The 18,305-nt window shown below is 40.1% G+C and overlaps 4 protein-coding genes and 1 long non-coding RNA gene across 5 annotated transcripts in view; 4 read left to right on the plus strand and 1 right to left on the minus strand.

The window, feature by feature from the left end:
• Nucleotides 1-70: 70 nt before the first annotated feature.
• On the plus strand, nucleotides 71-1,549 carry LOC105462891. Its single transcript, XR_976125.1, has 2 exons — nucleotides 71-265; nucleotides 1,284-1,549. It is a non-coding gene; the product is annotated as an uncharacterized LOC105462891 (long non-coding RNA).
• Nucleotides 1,550-2,316: 767 nt separating this feature from the next.
• LOC105462894 (caprin homolog) lies at nucleotides 2,317-7,193 on the plus strand. The gene is made up of 6 exons (XM_011709793.1): nucleotides 2,317-2,489; nucleotides 3,344-3,562; nucleotides 3,653-4,006; nucleotides 4,086-4,856; nucleotides 4,938-5,214; nucleotides 5,431-7,193. The coding sequence occupies exons 1-6, from the start codon at nucleotides 2,376-2,378 to the stop codon at nucleotides 5,646-5,648; spliced, it is 1,953 nt and encodes a 650-aa protein (XP_011708095.1). The 5' UTR covers nucleotides 2,317-2,375; the 3' UTR covers nucleotides 5,649-7,193.
• Nucleotides 7,194-7,703: 510 nt separating this feature from the next.
• On the plus strand, nucleotides 7,704-9,592 carry LOC105462901 (regulator of microtubule dynamics protein 1-like). The gene is made up of 4 exons (XM_011709805.1): nucleotides 7,704-8,105; nucleotides 8,190-8,384; nucleotides 8,543-8,791; nucleotides 8,924-9,592. Exons 1-4 carry the CDS (start codon nucleotides 8,016-8,018, stop codon nucleotides 9,272-9,274), a joined length of 885 nt encoding a protein of 294 aa, XP_011708107.1. The 5' UTR covers nucleotides 7,704-8,015; the 3' UTR covers nucleotides 9,275-9,592.
• Nucleotides 9,593-10,295: 703 nt separating this feature from the next.
• LOC105462906 (proteasome subunit alpha type-5) overlaps nucleotides 10,296-18,305 on the plus strand; it is a 64,658-nt gene continuing 56,648 nt past the window's right edge. Inside the window, exons 1-2 of the mRNA XM_011709828.1 lie at nucleotides 10,296-11,215; nucleotides 11,902-11,960. The gene's annotated coding sequence lies outside the window, so the exon portion shown is untranslated. The remainder of the gene's footprint in view (nucleotides 11,216-11,901; nucleotides 11,961-18,305) is intronic.
• LOC105462926 (protein Wnt-7b) overlaps nucleotides 12,062-18,305 on the minus strand; it is a 50,827-nt gene continuing 44,583 nt past the window's right edge. The window contains exons 3-8 of the mRNA XM_011709862.1: nucleotides 17,402-17,516; nucleotides 17,251-17,322; nucleotides 17,007-17,094; nucleotides 14,132-14,314; nucleotides 13,649-13,970; nucleotides 12,062-13,418 (exon numbers count right to left, since the gene is read on the minus strand). Coding sequence (XP_011708164.1) covers nucleotides 13,267-13,418; nucleotides 13,649-13,970; nucleotides 14,132-14,314; nucleotides 17,007-17,094; nucleotides 17,251-17,322; nucleotides 17,402-17,516 — 932 coding nt within the window. The 3' untranslated portion in view covers nucleotides 12,062-13,266. The remainder of the gene's footprint in view (nucleotides 13,419-13,648; nucleotides 13,971-14,131; nucleotides 14,315-17,006; nucleotides 17,095-17,250; nucleotides 17,323-17,401; nucleotides 17,517-18,305) is intronic.

The raw sequence follows: 18,305 nt of genomic DNA on the forward strand, positions 1-18,305 counted from the left end.
GCAATGCTTGCGATTTACCCGCCGATGCGGACACTTAGGCCATGCCAGCGTCAAGGGTCAAGTGTCAAAGACTCCGCTGATAGGAGGCTAACGTGTCGGAGACAGTGCCGTCCGGCCAAGCATCACACAAACGGAGTGTGACCGGGCCGACGGTTCGTTGGCGGAGGCAGAGATCAATGTGAATGAATCGTACGCGCGGTACATGTTTACTTGGAGAGGCACGAGTACATCTTCGGACGATTTCATCATACAGATTCCCATAGATGTTAGTCGACGCTACCATTTCTCTATCGCTTTCTATAAACGATGATGCGGAGAAAGTACCTTGCGTTATAAGACTTAATTATAAACATTACATCAGAAGTTATTGTATTTTAATATGTTTTGTTACACTCGTGATATCTTTACTTAAAAGTTTTCATATCAAAATATTATTGAAAGATCAAAGATTTATACAGGATTACGACAGAAATGTTTGCAGCGCCGAATCCAGACAACACAAAGTCTAAAATTGACGCATAAGACGTGCTTTAGATATTATATCTTTTAATTTTTCGCAGAACGTCTTATGTGTCAATTTTGGACTTCGTATTGTCTGATGAGGAAAATGTAATGTTAAGCTAAATCACATGAAGGAGCTACACGTAAAACTGTCTCTGGAACATTCTATTAGCTGCGGAATTTCCATCTCATGTATCTTGCTTTCTGTCAAAGCAGCTTATAAGCTAAACATCCACGAGGTACTATAACTGCAATCAAGCAAAGATTAGCAAAATGTCGCTGACCGCCTGCAGGAAAATTTTCTACTCTAAGCGCTTTAATTATCAGCACATGAAATATACGTGCACATGAATAATGATAAGATAAAAAAAGGAGAATAAAAATAGTATGACGCAAATTGAAGTCTAAAGTTAGAATTAAAATTCATAGCACTCGCCATGTGATGTAACACGCTCACATAAACACTCTTCTTCTTATTAAAAAAAAAAGTAGAGAATTGCTCTATAAATAATTCTTAGATCATATTATAGAACTCATTCAGAAATTTATTTCAAAAACGTCGATTTACTATCTGATTTCATGAAGAAGGTCTGTGCGACTGAAAAATTATTTATTATATTTTTTAAGAAATGTAATAGGATGTCATAGATTCCTGAAAGATGTGTTAATTTATGACTATTTATTATATATTTATATAAACGAATACGTGCGTGTAGATTTAAATATGGCATCAATTTTCCACTTCTCGTCACGTGATTAACTTTAGTTCGTCCCTCTTGCAGATTCACCACGAAGGCGCTGAAAATTGTCTCCCAAGGATGCGTTTGTATTCCCATCCAATTGTGTCATCCAATCATCACAGCATAGATAATACAAGCTATAGATTGTCAGCTGTCAGCGCATTTCAGAACGCACCTCACATAAGTTTGTTCTATTTAACTGTATTAAAACAGCAAGGAACAAATTGGACAAACGAGACTAGCATAAATTTTCATGAATGAAAGTGGAATAAAAAGGGAATAAAAAGATTTCAGATCGACATGATAAATCATGTTATTCATGTTGTTACATAAAACTAAAGTATATCTATAATAAAATATACCGTCAAACAGCGAAATTGGCATCACACGTTAACTGTTCTCTATCGTAGCGCAAGAGTGCAATAGTTTATTGTAATCTTTGCACCAAGTTCGAAATAAGTGTAACTGGAAAAACTGATAGTAAGCGGAAAATTTGAAAATCTTTGTAAATAATACTTGCAATGTGACTTCAAAATTAAAACTGAAATATTCCAAATTAATAAAAATGTAAATATGTAGAATAACGCACACGCGTGTGCATATATATAATATGCAATTAATTATGTATTAATAACAACTTTAGTATTTTATTAACATATAAGGTAAATTAACAATTTTTTACTGTTTAATACAGGAAGAACAATTAAATTAAAAACGACAAATCCTGCAGTCAGAGGTTTGGTGTTAAACAATTCTATTGATTGAATTAATTACTTAAATTAAATATAATTAATTAATCAGAATTTGGTCGGTCATAATTTTTCATCAGTCATTTTTTTTTTTTACCTAGTTTTTAATGAAATTGCATAGTTTCACAAATGTGTCACCTCCCCACATCAAATCAACAATTTTCTGAGAGACAACCGAAGAGAAAGAATATCTCGCTATGCAAGGTTCATCTGGACGGACCTTTAAGCTATGTCGCGCATGCGAATCCTCAATATATTCGGAAACGTTCGGCCCGCCATTCCGTCGTCCCATTTTTACCCCCTCCCTCGCCCCCGTCGCCACTTGAGACTTGGTTCAACTCGGTTACCATTCCGATTCCCAGTTCGTGTTTGTTGCCCGTGAAGGATGCCTTCTGCCAACCCCAAACTAGAGAAACAGGCCTCTACGGAGTCCGTGGAACCCTTACGCCAAGCGATCGTCGTGATCGAGCACAAGATACGGAATCTCGAGAAGCGTAAGGTAAACACGACGTCGCGGCCGTCCGGGTCGTAATTGCAGACAAAAGTCGATCTGTCAAGTTTCCGCCGTGGCTCTCTCGCCGCGATCCGCCATGATCCCCCCCGACGTGCCATGTGCTCGCGCCTCGGAATTTTTCAAGGGTACGTGCAACGCACGCCGAGGCGCGTTTTCACGTTTCGCGTAGCGCCGGATCGGATCGTCGTGCCGCGTTCCGCCGACGACGCGCCAAGCCGGCCGGGAAGCGGTATCTCCGGGCCTCCGAACACGCCAACTCGTCGTCGCCAACCTCCATATCATGGCGGTGTGTACGTGGGGTCTACGTGCACGAGCACTTTTCCTCATGCACCACGCGCTTTTTGACGCGCCCCTCGACGGGACGCCCACCCCGGCACGTGCCCGACGACGTCCACCGACGATCGTGTTCTCGCCGCGGAATCCCGCTGCTCCAAACTGCGGAGTCCCCCGCGATCGGCGTTCGGCATCTCCCGGTCTTCCCCAGTCCGATCGCGGCAAATGTTCTCGCGGCGACCGACGCTGCCTTGTCGCGCGACCTCGTTGCCATCTCGTAGAGTACTTTTCCAAACAGTAAATCTTTTAGGTTGGAAACGAGATTATGAATTATATCCCAATCTACGCTAGTCTAAATTTTCGCTGTATTTTGCGTAATGTTTTCTAATTGATTTATAAACATGCTTTATCTCAATGTAAACACGATGTTAATGTAAATGTTTATTTCACGATTTTTATAATGCAACAGTGAGTACACGTGGTAACTGATCTCTCAGTTGCTTTGAGAGGAATCAGGGGATCTACAAATATATATATATATATATATATATTTTTTTTAAATTTAGGGCAAGCTCGAGTCGTATAGGGATTTGCAGAAAAATGGAAGGGAATTGAATGCCGACCAAAAGACAGCGGTGGCGAAGTATGACGAGGTGCTGCAAACGTTGGACATTACCCGGGACTTGTACAAACAAATCGTCAACATTGCCAATGACGCGGTTAAGCAGCAGAAGAAATTGGCGCGGAAGGAGGCTGTCGAGCGTATGCAACAGGACATTGCAAAAGTATGATTTGCAATACAATGATTACACACACATTTTTGTACACATCGCACGAGATGTGGGTTTAAGAGAAGTGTGGTGTGCGTGTTGTAGGTGAAGGAGGTGCTACTTACTCAGCATGTCTTGGTAAGCGTGAACACCGAATCCATTAGGGACGACTTCTTTCACGGAAAGAACGGCGCTATAAAACTGTCGGAGGAGGAGTTCAAGTACCTAGACAGCCTGTACAATGAGATGATGATAAAGCATCAGCGCGAGGAGGGTGATCTGACGTTCGCTCAACAAGCACAAAAAGTGGCGGAGCACTACGTCGCGATTGTGGATGGGAAGCAGCGTGAGGTTATCGGCACTACTTACAATAAACTGAAGGAGATAATTACGAAGATCAATCAATGCGGCTATTTTGATCAAGTTCACGAATGCTCGGAGGCGACGCCGATGGAAGAGGTATCAAATCAGGGAATATTGATTTTATAATCTGACCGATTGTACGTGATCTGATCGATTTATTCGTATTTGTTTGCAGATTACCGAAACTGTGGCGGAGGTCAAAGTTACCAACGCGCAGGAGCAGGTCAACGAGGAGTACAGCAACGGCAACGACAGGCACATTCCACCGGAATCCATGATACCTATTCCAAATTTTCCAGTCCAAGTTACCACGCTCCCCGTCGTTTCCGGCGCCGCGCCGGTCTCGGGGCCCATATCGGTCGTTCCGCAACCCATGCCTCATCCAGCCGCGCCAGTCGACACCCCTTATTACACGAACGCCACTAACTTCGTTCCGCAACCGCAGCAGCAGCAGCAGCAGCAGCCACCGCAGCAGCAGCAGCAAGCTCAACAGTCCCAGCAACAGCCTCCCCGTATCAACGACGTTATAGGCACGCCCAACTTCTTTTTCCTGCAGGAATCTGAGCTCGATTCAGATGTCACGTCGCAAACACCCATCGTATCGCACATTCCTCCCGCAGTCAACGCGCCCATTCCCACGCAAACCTTCACGAATCAGAACTTTGCAGGTGCGCCTGTGGGCGTACCGCAGCAGGTCATATACCAGCACCAACCGCCGCAGGATATATCGCACATTCCCGGTTTCGCGAATCCCAATCCACCGCCGCCGATCCCGATGCCGCCGTCTCATCAGCAGCCAAATCTGCAGTACAGCCCGCAACATCCGACCAGTTTCCAGCCTCAACAGCCACAGCAGCAGCAGAACGCTGCGCAACTGCCGCAGCAAGGTCAAATGCAAAACTTCACTGAGCAGAGCAATCAGCAAGAAGCTCAAGCGTCCACAGAGGTAACATTCTTGGTTTGAAATAAATTTAATAAATTATTTATCTCATCGCTGATTTTTATCGTGACACACGGATTCTTTCAGGAAAAGATCGAAAATGGTCAGAACGAAATTCCTGATCCGGAACAACAACACGAGAGGATCGATTGGTGTCAGATGAGCGAGACCAACGATTGGAATCAGTCTGATCAACAGCAGTCTGTCCAAGATTGCCAGCAAGCGTCGCAACAAACATCCCAGCAGGCTTGGGTACCTGACCAACGTGGTGGATACCGAGGAAGGGGTGGCAGAAGAGGGACCTCTAATAGCTATAATAGCAGAGGCAGGGGAAATTACCAGCAAAATGGACGCGCAGGACAAGGTAAAAGAAAATTGTTGTTTTAATTCAAACACATTAAATTATCTCTCTATATAACTTTTAATAAAATACATTCTTTCGATATTTCGAAAATTATTGTTTTAATTCAAACACGTTAAATTATCTTTTATAACTTTCAATAGAGACGTTCTTTCGGTATTTCGAATAAATCTTTTAATTCCGAAGGCTAAAAGACGTGGCATTAATTTCTGTTTCCAGGCGCGTATTATCGCAACGACAGTAACTATCAAAACGGATATCAGCAGCGTACCTGGGGTAACGAAGGAAATAACGGATATAATACTGGCTTCAAGCGTGGCAGCGGCGGCGGAGCGAGAGGTGCTCGCAACGAGCGCGTTAGCCGCGGACAATTCAGAGGACAAAGGGGAAGCAACCGCGGTGGATACGCGCCGCGCGGCAAGCCTCACACGCAATAAGGGACAAGGAAAAGAGACGCTATATAGTTAGCGTAAATGCACAATAAAACACACTATAATGCTCTGCGATTTACGATTCAACTGTCTATTTATGAAAAAGCTTAAGTCGAGACAATGCATTTGCGATATGAGAAACTTCAGAGTAGTAGAGATACCGTGCAGTATTGCATGCTTAAGAATATTATAAATATAATAAACTTTTATATTGATTAAGTGGTTTAAGTGAAATGTTAGCTTTTCTTAACGCAGATTTAACTGCGTTACACGTTTCCCTCTTTTTTTTTTTATTGCATATTCACACGTGTATTAAGTATAACTTTGAGAAGATAACGTTTAGTTGTATACAAACGATTTTCACATCTGATGTGTGTCGTACGAAGCTATGCATGACACGAAAGAAAAAATTCGAAGAATATAATTGCGCGCTGGCATTTGCGGGTACTTGCGGCTTAGGATGTTTCTTAAATATGACATTGAACAAAATAAAACTTTGCATTTGAATTTGGTGTTTGTAATTACGAAGGAGAAGATTAAATGTTAATGAACAAAAAAAAAAGAAGATGCAGAGAGATGACATTGTGATATACAAAGGAAAATCAACCAAATTCAGAAGTGTGAACCTACCGTGCAAGTATTATTGTATTATGACAGAAGGCAGGTTTCACAGGGCAACAACAGCTGATTAACAAAGATTAGAAAAATAATTTTATTATAAAAAAAAACAAAAAAAAACGAGAACTCATACAAACATTTCATGTAAAGACTACAAGAACGTATTTAAAAATAACGTTAAGATGATTGTAAGTGTATAATAGGCACGACCATCTCTTTGTCTTGCGTCATTTAAAACAAGAATTTTAGATACCAGAAAAAAAGAGGATACAGCGAGCAATGCCTTCTGAGCCAACTGCTGAGGATATTTTTGTCTGACATGTGAATTTGAGACGTTACACGTGAACCAAAATTTATTCGAGAAAGCAGTAGTTTGGGAGTTGTAAACGATTCACGATATATAAAAATCTAAGAAAAGGCAGTTTTTTTTTATATATAAAGATATATATCGTGATAACGTACTTCAAATTATTATCGCTCCTTCTCCCGTTTTTTCTGGGTGATTCCGAAATTCTTCACGATGAATGCGCCTCACACAGCCACGGCTAAGCGAAAGAGATTGCGGTGCAATGTCCTTCGTTTACGATGTAACGCATTACCTGATTTTTTTTTGTATTACGAAAATGGAAGAAACTGATTATTTTTAAAACGAAGAAAGCGATTAGTGTGCGAGGCTTTAGCATATAAGTCGAGTTTATTGTACAATTATTAACTAGACCCAGGAGAGAGAGAGAGAGAGAGAAAAAAAAAGGATATGTTTCTTATACTGCGCCGCCAATAAGCCACGCACCACACTGAAACGTGTTTATTGTATTTCGTTTGTACATTTGTGTTTAATCACTATCCACTCCCCCAACCTCCCTCATCTCGATTACGTTAAACTATCCTATGAATACCTGTGTATCTTCCAAATAAAGATCTAATTCAACCGCACTAATCGGTCTATTTGTTTCCAAAATGGCGATTGATCTGTTCCATTTGTGATAAAATTTAGTTGATTATTGTCTGTGGCTGAAATGTCTTATATTTACTCAACGTTTACTATTATGTTTACTATTATCATTTAACGTTACGTTAATATCACGTTAATTAATTCTTTTTTTATGGCAAAGATCGCGGAAAATTTTGCAAGTTTTTTACGTGTTTATGGTTTAATATGTGATGATTTTTTGTGACTAAAAAAAAACGCGAAGTTTTTTAATTTCAACCGTTTTAATTTATATGTTTTAATTTACACGTGTTAGATCCCATTGATATCATACACGCACGGAAAAGATGCATGCGTGTCAAATACTTATCTCGGATCATCCAACTCTGTACACTTTGCTCCAGTATATTACTTAACAAACATGTGCATGTATACGGTTTACTTAGTTATACACGTACATACATACAAATCAACTGTGTGCCACGTGCTGCTTGTGCATGTATATGTATGTATATACATACATATACATACGTGACTTGCGTTACTTCATACTTGTGCAGTTGTGCACAAGATGTAGACATACATAGATAGCGCACACAATGTATACATAGAATTTTTTACGCGTAATGTTATGCGTAAACTTTATACGTCATAGCACAGAAAAGTGCTTCAAAAAATGTGTGACATTGTAAATTGTTCTGATAGATAGTTTCTATATTAATAGCAGCAACGGTTTGTAGGTTAAAAGTTTCAGTTTACTGATAATTCATCATCTAGACATCCTTCCTTTACACAAGTCTCAAATTAATCGAAAATTAGAGTTCAGAATGTTGCTACAAAGATTATGTCGTATTACAAATTACAACAGGCTTCTTCCAAGAGCTGCTTTATATAAAAATATTTATCCAGCATATAAGGTAACCTACAAGACACATCAATTGCATTAAGATATAGGCAGCTGTATTAATTAAGTATTATTAAGTATAAGTAATGTTTTTCAGTGGAAAAACAATGTGCAAATTGTCAGAAAGTTAACGATAATGTCGCCTTTTACTATAATGGGAATATGGGGAGTCGTAAAGAACAACGACAAAGACAAAACTCAAATTTCAATGAAGGAACTTCTCACTAAAGCAGATGCGCTCTTTGATCAGGGAGACTATAAAGGTATATACGATCTTCTGTCAAAATATAAGGTAATTAAATTGAATTTAATTTGAAGTTATTGCTGTAAGACAATTAAATTTTCTAAATTATATCCAATGTATCTCCATTACTTAATATGTACAATATTGCAATATATATGCTGTGTGCAACTTGCATATAAATGTAATATGTCTTTTATATTACGTAGGATAACAAGGATGTTGAAATCTTGTGGCGTTTAAGTAGAGCCATTTACAAGATGTCTTTAATGGCCAGTGACGTAGAAGCGCAGAAGTTAACATACGAAGGTTACGATTTGATACGTATGGCTCTTGACATTCAAGAAGATCACTATGCCGTGCACAAATGGATGTCTATATTTCTTAATGGAAAGAGTCTTCTGGAGGGTACAAAAGCGAATATAAAAGAATCGTACAATATTAAAAGACATATGGAGGTAAGATATTTGATAAATAATTATGGATATTAATTTGCAATTCAAATGAGATATATTTTATACAAAATATGAAAATGATCTCGCCAGTTATCACGATTACCATATGATATTAATTATTATTGTAATTTGTAGAGAGCGTTAGAATTAAAACCTGGTGATGCAACGTTACTTTATATGCTTGGAAGCTGGTGCTACGAGGTTTCAAATCTGGCGTGGTATCAACGAAAAATAGCGACCGTCATATTTGGGGAACCACCAACTTCGACCTACGAGGAAGCGTTGATGTATCACGAGAATGCCGAAAAAGCCGATCCAAATTTCTACAGTCGCAATTTACTGATGCTAGGGAAGACATATTTGAAATTAAATCGGCAGGAAGATGCGATAAAGTATTTGAAAAAAACTGTTGAATACCCGGCGAGGAACGATGAGGATCAACAAGCGAAACAGGAAGCGCAGAAATTGTTAAACAGTATTAAGTGATATAGATGCGAATGGATATCTTTAAACCGCGGTTTTTACGGCAGAAAATTATTATTTGGGTATTTTTATATTTTCATTATTTAATATTGCGATGCTAAAATGACTGTATCTTACCATGACTATTAATTGACATATTTATGATATTACATACATATAGACGTATATTTATATGAGTAGATATATCTACACATATGTTTAATATATTTTTAGATTTTTACATTTACCATTGTTAAACAGGGACCACGGTAATATTTTATAGAAACATTTTATAGAAATTTTTAAAAAGTTAATAAATATGATAAAAGTTAATAAATGAAATAATGATTACTCAATGATACTTATTGTATAGCGACAAAACGTACGCCGTCCATTCATCGAAGTGTAATATGAAATGATGCAAGAAAACATGATGAAAGCAGCCAAGTTCCGGCGGAGTTTCCAGCGCAGTTTTGGGCGCATGCCTTTTTGGCCGTATCCCGATCCAATTTTTGGCCCTCGTCGACCTTTGACGATCGCGAAACGCGAGGAAGAGCGACATCAAGCCGACACCGAAATCGCGACGGTATACCGTACGTGCGTCACTCGCGCATCGCGTTATTCACTACGACGAATTTCGCGCGCGGCGTTCGTTCTCGAAGCAATTCTCGACGCGCGATGGCAAAATTTCACTTTTGGACGGCAAAATTTCGGCGACGAACACAGTATATTACATACATTATTACCGAAACGATTCGAACACGATTCTAGCGAGGCGCCGCGCCGCCGAAACTGGTCGCGATTTGATCTATAGTACATCGAAGTTACCGCGAGGTGGCGGACCAATTGCGGCGACCGTGAAGTTGAAGTCACTAAATTTATAATCTAGGGACTTATTTCCGTCGCGAGCGACACCGCGCGGCGAGCCGGCACTCAAAGGCCGGCAGGAGGCGAGGCAGCCGAGCGAGCTGCTCCGCTCCGTGTGTAAATATTATATTACGCGCCGCGGGACGCACCTTCGTATAGGTATTACGACTATATTACAGATTCAGCATGATACCGAGTGCTCTGTTAACCGTTAGATTCGCATCTACGCGATTGATTGATCGCTCGTCGTTCGCATAATTGAATCGCGCCTAGTCATCATTGCGCGGCACAGACGCCTCGCGCCGCTCGCGCGTCTCTCTAGAGAGATCGAGCTAGCTATGTAGGTGAGGGGAGCGTCGGAATAGACCGGATTAACGTTTCGTCGTGATTTTTACCTGACGATTGTCTCGCGAAGGAGGCCTAGCTAGAATTCAAACGCGGTTTCGCGTCCGCGCATTAAAATTCCGATTTATATGGTCAGTATAAGTTTGAGAACGGTCGCCGACGAAGCAGCTACAGCTCGCTCGACAAACAACAAACGCGACTGGCTCTCACGCGCGTGGATTCGATCAATTGTACGTTCGTCGGCAGCCGAGCTGTTGTTAATTGAACGCGCTGCGCAATTCGGCCATTTCCTCGTCGCCGAACGACGCGATACGCGCGCGGTCGGCGTCGTCGGGCTCGCGCGATTTACGCGACCGGATCGGGTGATTTATGCACGAAGTGCATACAGCGACGTGTCGATCGTTTTAATTGCGTTTGCATCTCGCGGAATTCACGCGCTCGATTAGCTCGTTACGTCGCGAGCGGTCTCGAGCGTACGTTTTCGGACGGCTCGCTCGGCTTCAATTCGGCTGCTGATTCGACTCGCGTCGTATCCGCGCGGCGTCGCGTCGGCGTGAAGATGTCGACGTTCGAATCTTTCGGCGAGTCGTCGGACTTGAGAGTGTAAAGCATCGCGATTGTGATATCGTGACGAAATTACTTCGATCTCACCGGCCGCGTTTCCGCGAGTGCGTGTCATCTCGTGAGGATTCAGCGCAGGGACTTGCGACGAGGAGGTGACAGATTCATTGGCGGAGCGTCACATCGCCGTCGGTCGGTATCTCTTTTTCTGTAATTAAACTTATAATTATATGACGAGATAATGGATTTGCGAATTTCGGTTGGATGTAATTTGTGAGTAAATAATTAGTTGGATGTAACATTTGAAACATTTCACAGATCCATTGTCTTGAAATGGGATTAATTAACATAAATTTAAAAAATTTAGGATTAATTAATAAATATAAATTCATTAAAATTAACATAGATTTAAAAAATTTAACTGGAATATGCAATTGCCTGTTTCATTGGCTTTATTGTAAATAAAAATGCATAGATCGAAGTTGCAATTATCGACGGATTTGCGAATTTCGGTTGGATGTAATTTGTGAATAAATAATTAGTTGGATATAACATTTGAAACATTTCACAGATCCATTGTCTTGAAATGGGATTAATTAACATACATTTTAAAAATTTAGGATTAACATAAATTTAAAAAATTTAGGATTAATTAATAAACATAGATTCATTAAAATTAACGTAGATTTTAAAAATTTAACTGGAATATGCAATTGCCTGTTTCGTTGGCTTCATTGTAAATAAAAATGCACAGATCGAAGTTGCAATTATCGACGCATTATTGATTGATCATGGTTATGGATCACTCGTATTTTTATATAACTAATTAAATAATAATTACAAGGGGCAACTGTTTAAAATGTCGCCAATTTTTTCAGCGCGGGGACTTGAGACGAGGATGAGGCTGGGATGCAGCAGATTCATTGGCGTCGTGTCGGTGAGTTCCTTCTTCTATTAACTTACGATGAGGTAATGGATTTGTAGATACTAGTTAGACGTGTTTCTCGTAAAAAAAGTTGCATTACCTTTTTTTTTTTAGATTTTAAAAGATTTATTATATTCTATATAAAAAATAAAAAGAATTTTGTCATTTAAAAGCGATGAATGCCGATTACAATTGAATAACGAGAAGCAAATGTTATCAAAATAAGACTCGTAAATGTTACAGAATTTTATTTATTATACGATAATTTCCGCATTATATGACTACGCATTGTGTTGCAAGAATTCTAACGATAAATAATTTATTGTCGGAAAAAAGTGCATGTGTGAGTATCGACTTGACAATGAGACTGATATTATATATTTGATGGGACAATATCAGTTCATTTTTTTTCTCGAAAGAATAGATATGTCCTAAATGATATCGATATTATATAAAATATATTCTAGAACAGGCCTGTTCAAAAACTTTGTATGTGTTTCTATCTCTCCATCATCTCGTTGAGAAAAACAGGAGGAAAACAAAGAAGAATAGATGCTAAAAGCTGGCTCTAACGTCTATTCTTTTCTGTTTCCTCTTTGTTTTACTCAAACGAGCTAATCGAGCGGTAAATGCGTTAATTCGTGAGCAAAGTGTTGGACGAGTCTGTTCTAAAAAAAATATCGATATGAGTTGTTAGGTACTTGATCTTGATTGGATTACGTTTCTTACAGTTACCTAAAATGCATCTATAATTCTTAGAATAAAACTCGAGATTTACTTACTTTTATCTTATATTACCTGATATATCGATGAAACGATATTTAGACACATTGACTAACAAGTTTCATAAATACGTATTGAACTTAATCCCATCCCTAAATACAGAATAGAAAATAAAAGCGGGATGAAGCTCGCGCAACTCTCTTTCTCTCTCTCGACGGGATCTAAAGTCAGCTCACAGGACGATGTTTACGCGCTTAACGATCCATTTTTAGATTTAATCCATTTTTAGATTTAATATTCAATGTTTAACTACTAAAAAAACCTCTACATGCGGCCCGGAATTTTATAAGGGCCCGAAAAAGTTATCAGATATTCCCTACTCAACTTTAACATCATCAAGAAGAACATTGTACAATATAATAATTAAATTATGATATTCTCATACAGTTTTGTCTTTGCAATGACGTATAATATTAACGTTTCTTAGTGCGTTAAGATCGTTCCTTTTGCTCTTGAAGATAAAAGTCTTAAACGTTTATAATTACATGTACTATTTCGCAAATCTATATACACGTTGTACGTCGGTAATAGTATATTATTTGCATGTGTACTCCTCGGTACGTTCCATGCAAGTCTCGCAGTGTACGCGGCAGCACCAGTGAAACTTGCATCTGCACTGCCACGTTCTCGTGAATTGATGTGTATTGTAGCCGCGACCGCAGCACATTAAGTCGCATCCATCGGTTCCTAGAGACAGAAAAAAAAAAAGATATTCTCACGAGCGAGGTAAAACGGTCTTGTTGAAGGATTATCGTTTAATTTTTAAGTAGACTGTCTCATCATTCGATAATTAAATTAAATGTCGAAATAGAAACCAAAATCTGAAGCAGCAAGCTAAATTTTTTGGAAACGAGAAATAGAAGTATTTAATGTTGAATCGTATATAATCTTTGTGTCGGGACTTCTCATTCTCTTACCTTTGCTAGTACGGTTGCAATATCTGCCCTGCGTGCCGAGGCTACCTCGCGCCAAGTCTGGCTCACAGTAATTGGGGGAGGGTTGAAGAAAAACTAGCTCGCTTCTTTTCGGAAGTCTCCTCTCGCTTATACTCGAGCTACCGCCGATTTTCGCCTTTTTCAAGATCAAGTGCGACCTCCTGGACGGTGCGGTCTTCTTCAACAGCGGCTGCCGATTGTGCCGCGACTTGGCGAAATCGTTCGGCTTGCCCTGAGTCTTGGCGTCGTTTCCCAATATGGGCACCATTTCCGGCAACATTGAATGCGACATCGCGTCCAGTGTCTGTAAATTATTTATCTATACGTAAAATGATTTGCATTAAATTTCGGAAGTAGCGACGAGAACCATTAACAAACCACGGCTATTTGATTTGTATTAAGTTAATCGCGTGCTTTAAATTGATCGCAGATTTATTCGCAATAGACATTTATAGAGCGGGCTACCTGAACCGTGGGTGGGGGTGGGGGCGGTGTCATGGCGATGACAGGTCTAGCTCTGTAATATTTTTTCATAAGCGCATCGCCGATCTGACGGAAACTGGGTAACGTTCGCCAACACGTTCTCACCGTGCAGGATCCGGACACGCCGTGACATTTGCATTCCGTTTGCAAAAGAGCCTTGACTATCTGTAAAGATAAAACGTTACAAACATTAAATATTCTGTAATTTCCATAATTATAAGATTATATATTTTCTTCGTTATCGTCCGATAACTGACTTCAATTTTATTTTGTTCCGCAATAAAAAAATTTCTGCTACCCTTCGAAATTGATTTCACAAGTCCAAATATATAACAGAGATTCTTTGTGTAGAACCTCGAAACAGCATCTATATATCACATCGAAACAGATTGCAACTTACACCCGTGCGCTTAATAAAGTGTACATCGATTTGTTCCTTGCGTTATACACGCGTATCCTATGCAAATTTCGAATCTACACATGCGATCGGAGCCTTTTTGGTCGGAGAACGGGTGAACGGGGACGGGAATGAAAACAAAAACTTACAATGCGCCCGATGAGAATGAATGCGTCGCCCGATGCTTGAATCATTTTCAAACGATATACACGGGTCCATTACGAAGAGAAATCAATGGCGTAGAGTTTCGACTGTCATAATATTCCATCTAATTTAATTTTTTTAGTCACCCTGCGTGCAATATATTTTTTTTAATATTCTTTATCACAAACCTATAACTATATATTCACTATCTTACGGATGTATATATTTTTTCATTTGGCATACATATGTAAAACAAAAATATTATCATACAATCATTTTTGTAACCTAAGCATTTTACGCGTGAATGAAAAGTTGCAGAGACGTACTAGAAATGGAAAGTGCTAAGTCTTTTTGATATTCCGACACGTTAAAAGTAAGAAAATTCAATTATGTATACTGTACTCTTCATAGATATATACAAATCTATGAAATATATATATCCGACTGTTGAAATTGTTACAAATCACTCGCGTTCTCGCGCTTATGGATAATCACAAATGCCCTTTGAGATTGCAGATAATTACAGCGGGGATTTCGCATCGCCACGCCACTGGGCGCGGCAGATGCATTTCGATTAACTCGAGGGTGATCTTAAACGGTTGTAATCGTATCGAATGTTCATCTGCAAAATCCTACGCACGCTCGATTCCCCTGGACGGGGACGACCCTTCATTGTGGCCGCCAGGCCGCGGACACGACGCCGTATACGCACTGAAAACTGGTTTAACATTTCGAATTATTCCGGCGCGCACCGCGCGCCGGTGCCACATACGGCGGAAGGTTTAAAAAAATCCCCAAGGCATAAAATATGTGGCGCGCCGGGGTGATCAACGTTAAGAATAAATCATTACCTCCGGGTAATACACGTACGCGCGTATATACGTACACGTACGCGGACCAACGGCGAGTTTTTATTGCCCGCTTGTAATAAGGGCCAATCGAGGTAGACGAAAGCTCGTCGGGACGAACTTTCCCCAATTAAGGCGCGCCGCCCTCACCGCCTTCACCTTCGGGCATAACGCAATTGTTTCTTACAAACGTTCGTTTTCGATCATCGACCTCGCTGCGCGCCGTGCGAGGATGATAATGATAAAATAAGGACCGTATATAGATTAGATCGGAAAGGACGGCTTTTAATCCTGTATATGCGTCAGTAATTTCTTGCTTTCTCTTTCTCGCCCTCTTTTTTTTTCTTCCCTCCAATCCACCTCCTGTGTGTTCCTCTCTTTCTCAAAATAAAAATTGGAACATTACCATAGACGGAACATTAAGATATCTATAGATACACTAAAGCAAACAGTTATGTGCTATGCAGGCAAATCGCAGAACGACGACATTGTCTACTTCGGTATAATTGGCTTCCCGCATAGGTTATTGGGCGATAAATCAAAATTGATGTCCGATTTGCATACACTTGGTGCGCCGTGGACGCGCATCATTATCGATATTATCACCCTGTTATCCGGTCTAATCCGTTGCCCATAGCCTTCGCGCAAGTTAACATGTCAGGTTCAATTTCTATAACGATTTTTCAGTATAAAATATTAGCATATTAAAACACATATCTATAAAACATACAATTGAAAATTCCTATTTTTGACAAATTGATTGATTGCTTACAATTAGTCTTAATATCCTTGTAATATTATCACTTTTAAATTATTGTCCTTTCACTCATTTTTCGCATGACAACATAAGCATACGTAATAGAATGAAAATAACACGAGTGAGATAAAGTATTCTACGCACATATCGTTGCAATAGAAATAGTACGACTGAGAAGAAGTGTTAAGAATAGGCAAGTCGTTTAGTTTCGACGCGTTAAGAATACAAAATTTTCAACTGTATCTCTCTGATTATAGAAATCGCGAGCTTCGCAGCGGCGCAATCAATTTGCAGGCGTAAACATTTAGACATACGGGGCAAATGAAGTTTTAGGGGAACGGCAGGATGTTTCAATTATATTGTATACCTTTTTGTATAATACGGTGTTATATAATCTTAGAATCTCGCGTATAATATAATTACACGACGTGGTGATTGAGAAATGCCGCGAAGTGCCGCGCTGTCGTCAAATGCCGGCGAGCTTAATCTCCGCGTTAAACGATTTCTCTTGCGGGTTACAGTAATTAGTATTGCTTCACGGCAATTATGGTGCTCATTACATAGTATTACTTTCTGCTGACGCATATTTCATGACTTGTGACGCCCGCGGGCTCCTCTCGTGAGAAAGCTATCAGCTTTTTTTTTTAATTAATATTACGAATATAAAAGTGCAAGCAAAAAAGAACACCGGCATTAATTACTCGCGCTTACCTTTCTTCCGGCTTTATTATTATGAAGGTTCATCAGGCTGCGAGCATCCCCCTCGATCTCCCTCGCATCCAGAAACCTACGCGCGAACCTAGCATTAAATTATAATATTAAAATTCATACGTGTTTTAGCGTTCACTCGTACTTGCATGCACGTATACCGCTCTGTACGTTCGCGAGCGAGCTGGCGTATATAAGAGGCGACGAGAACTGATAGTGCAAATTAATTAACTATCAGCTTAATTACCTCATCCCGTACGTGATGTCGGCGCTGCAGCCGCCCCACTCCCAACCATTCGGCGGCAATTCTTTCCTCGTCCTGCAAAAACGTGATATTAATCGGATAATAATTAACACGTTGCGTGCTGTGCGCAAAACGTCACGGGATTTATAGCTACCTTACGGCCGGTTCACAACCGCAAGCTGTAATGTTGCCACGGCTGCAAGCCGCGGTCACCGCGTACGTGACGCCGGCCGAGCTTATCGCGTACGTGAAAGCCGCCTCTCTGCTACCTGGAAATAGAAAATATCGAATTTTCGTCTCTTCTTATCTCATCGTACGGATTAGAAGATCAGACTCTCAATACAAGAGAAGTTCAAAGGACAAACTTGAGAGAACCTTAAAAATCCAAACTGATCGTATTTCAATTTATTTTAATACATATATTGCCTTATTTTTTTTATGGAAGAATAAAATTATGCAAAAATATCTATATTATATAATAATTTAACATCTACGGCTGCGTACAAGGCTCATTTCAAATTTGCATGTGTCGACTGTGTTCCGAAACTCGAGGCTCACGATTAGCCAGGCACGTTCAAACGGACGTTGCCTTGTCAAGTATTTCCATCACGTGAATTTACTACAACTAGACGCCCGCCATCGCACCGTGCGCGCAAAGCGCGAACGCAATTAATTACGCCGTGCTCTCAGCTCGTTTACCGTGTCGAATGAATTATCGCACGTCCGTTTCCTCACGATGTTCATTTTTCACTCCATTATCATAGTCGACACCTACGCGCCGCTCTGTCTCGAATCTGTCCGAGCCGGTTGGCGTGTTTCACTCTATCGTCGTCAAACTCGTTCAGGTTTAATTCGCTTGTCAGTGCTTCGCCAGGAACATGCGATAATCTCTCATGCAAATTCGGTTTAAATCTTTACTGATTGAAGATGAGGTGTATGCATTAACTCAGTATTGGAATTTAATGTCGACTATAAAAACGTCTTACTCCGTGCACCTTTAGGAATCAATTTGCGACCAATATTGCCCCCAGTGATTTGTGCTGTTAGGGTAAATTATT

This window comes from Wasmannia auropunctata, unplaced genomic scaffold, assembly GCF_000956235.1.
Source record: "Wasmannia auropunctata unplaced genomic scaffold, wasmannia.A_1.0 LD336116.1, whole genome shotgun sequence".
Classification (NCBI taxonomy): Eukaryota; Metazoa; Arthropoda; class Insecta; order Hymenoptera; family Formicidae; genus Wasmannia; species Wasmannia auropunctata.

Bases quoted from the DNA above. Each gene is read 5' to 3' on its own strand.
- LOC105462894 (XM_011709793.1), top strand. From the start codon at position 2,376: ATGCCTTCTGCCAACCCCAAACTAGAGAAACAGGCCTCTACGGAGTCC. The intron at 2,490-3,343 runs GTAAACACGACG...TTTTAAATTTAG, and splicing joins GGAATCTCGAGAAGCGTAAG to GGCAAGCTCGAGTCGTATAG. The intron at 3,563-3,652 runs GTATGATTTGCA...TGCGTGTTGTAG, and splicing joins TGCAACAGGACATTGCAAAA to GTGAAGGAGGTGCTACTTAC.
- LOC105462901 (XM_011709805.1), top strand. From the start codon at position 8,016: ATGTTGCTACAAAGATTATGTCGTATTACAAATTACAACAGGCTTCTT. The intron at 8,106-8,189 runs GTAACCTACAAG...AATGTTTTTCAG, and splicing joins ATATTTATCCAGCATATAAG to TGGAAAAACAATGTGCAAAT. The intron at 8,385-8,542 runs GTAATTAAATTG...TATATTACGTAG, and splicing joins ATCTTCTGTCAAAATATAAG to GATAACAAGGATGTTGAAAT.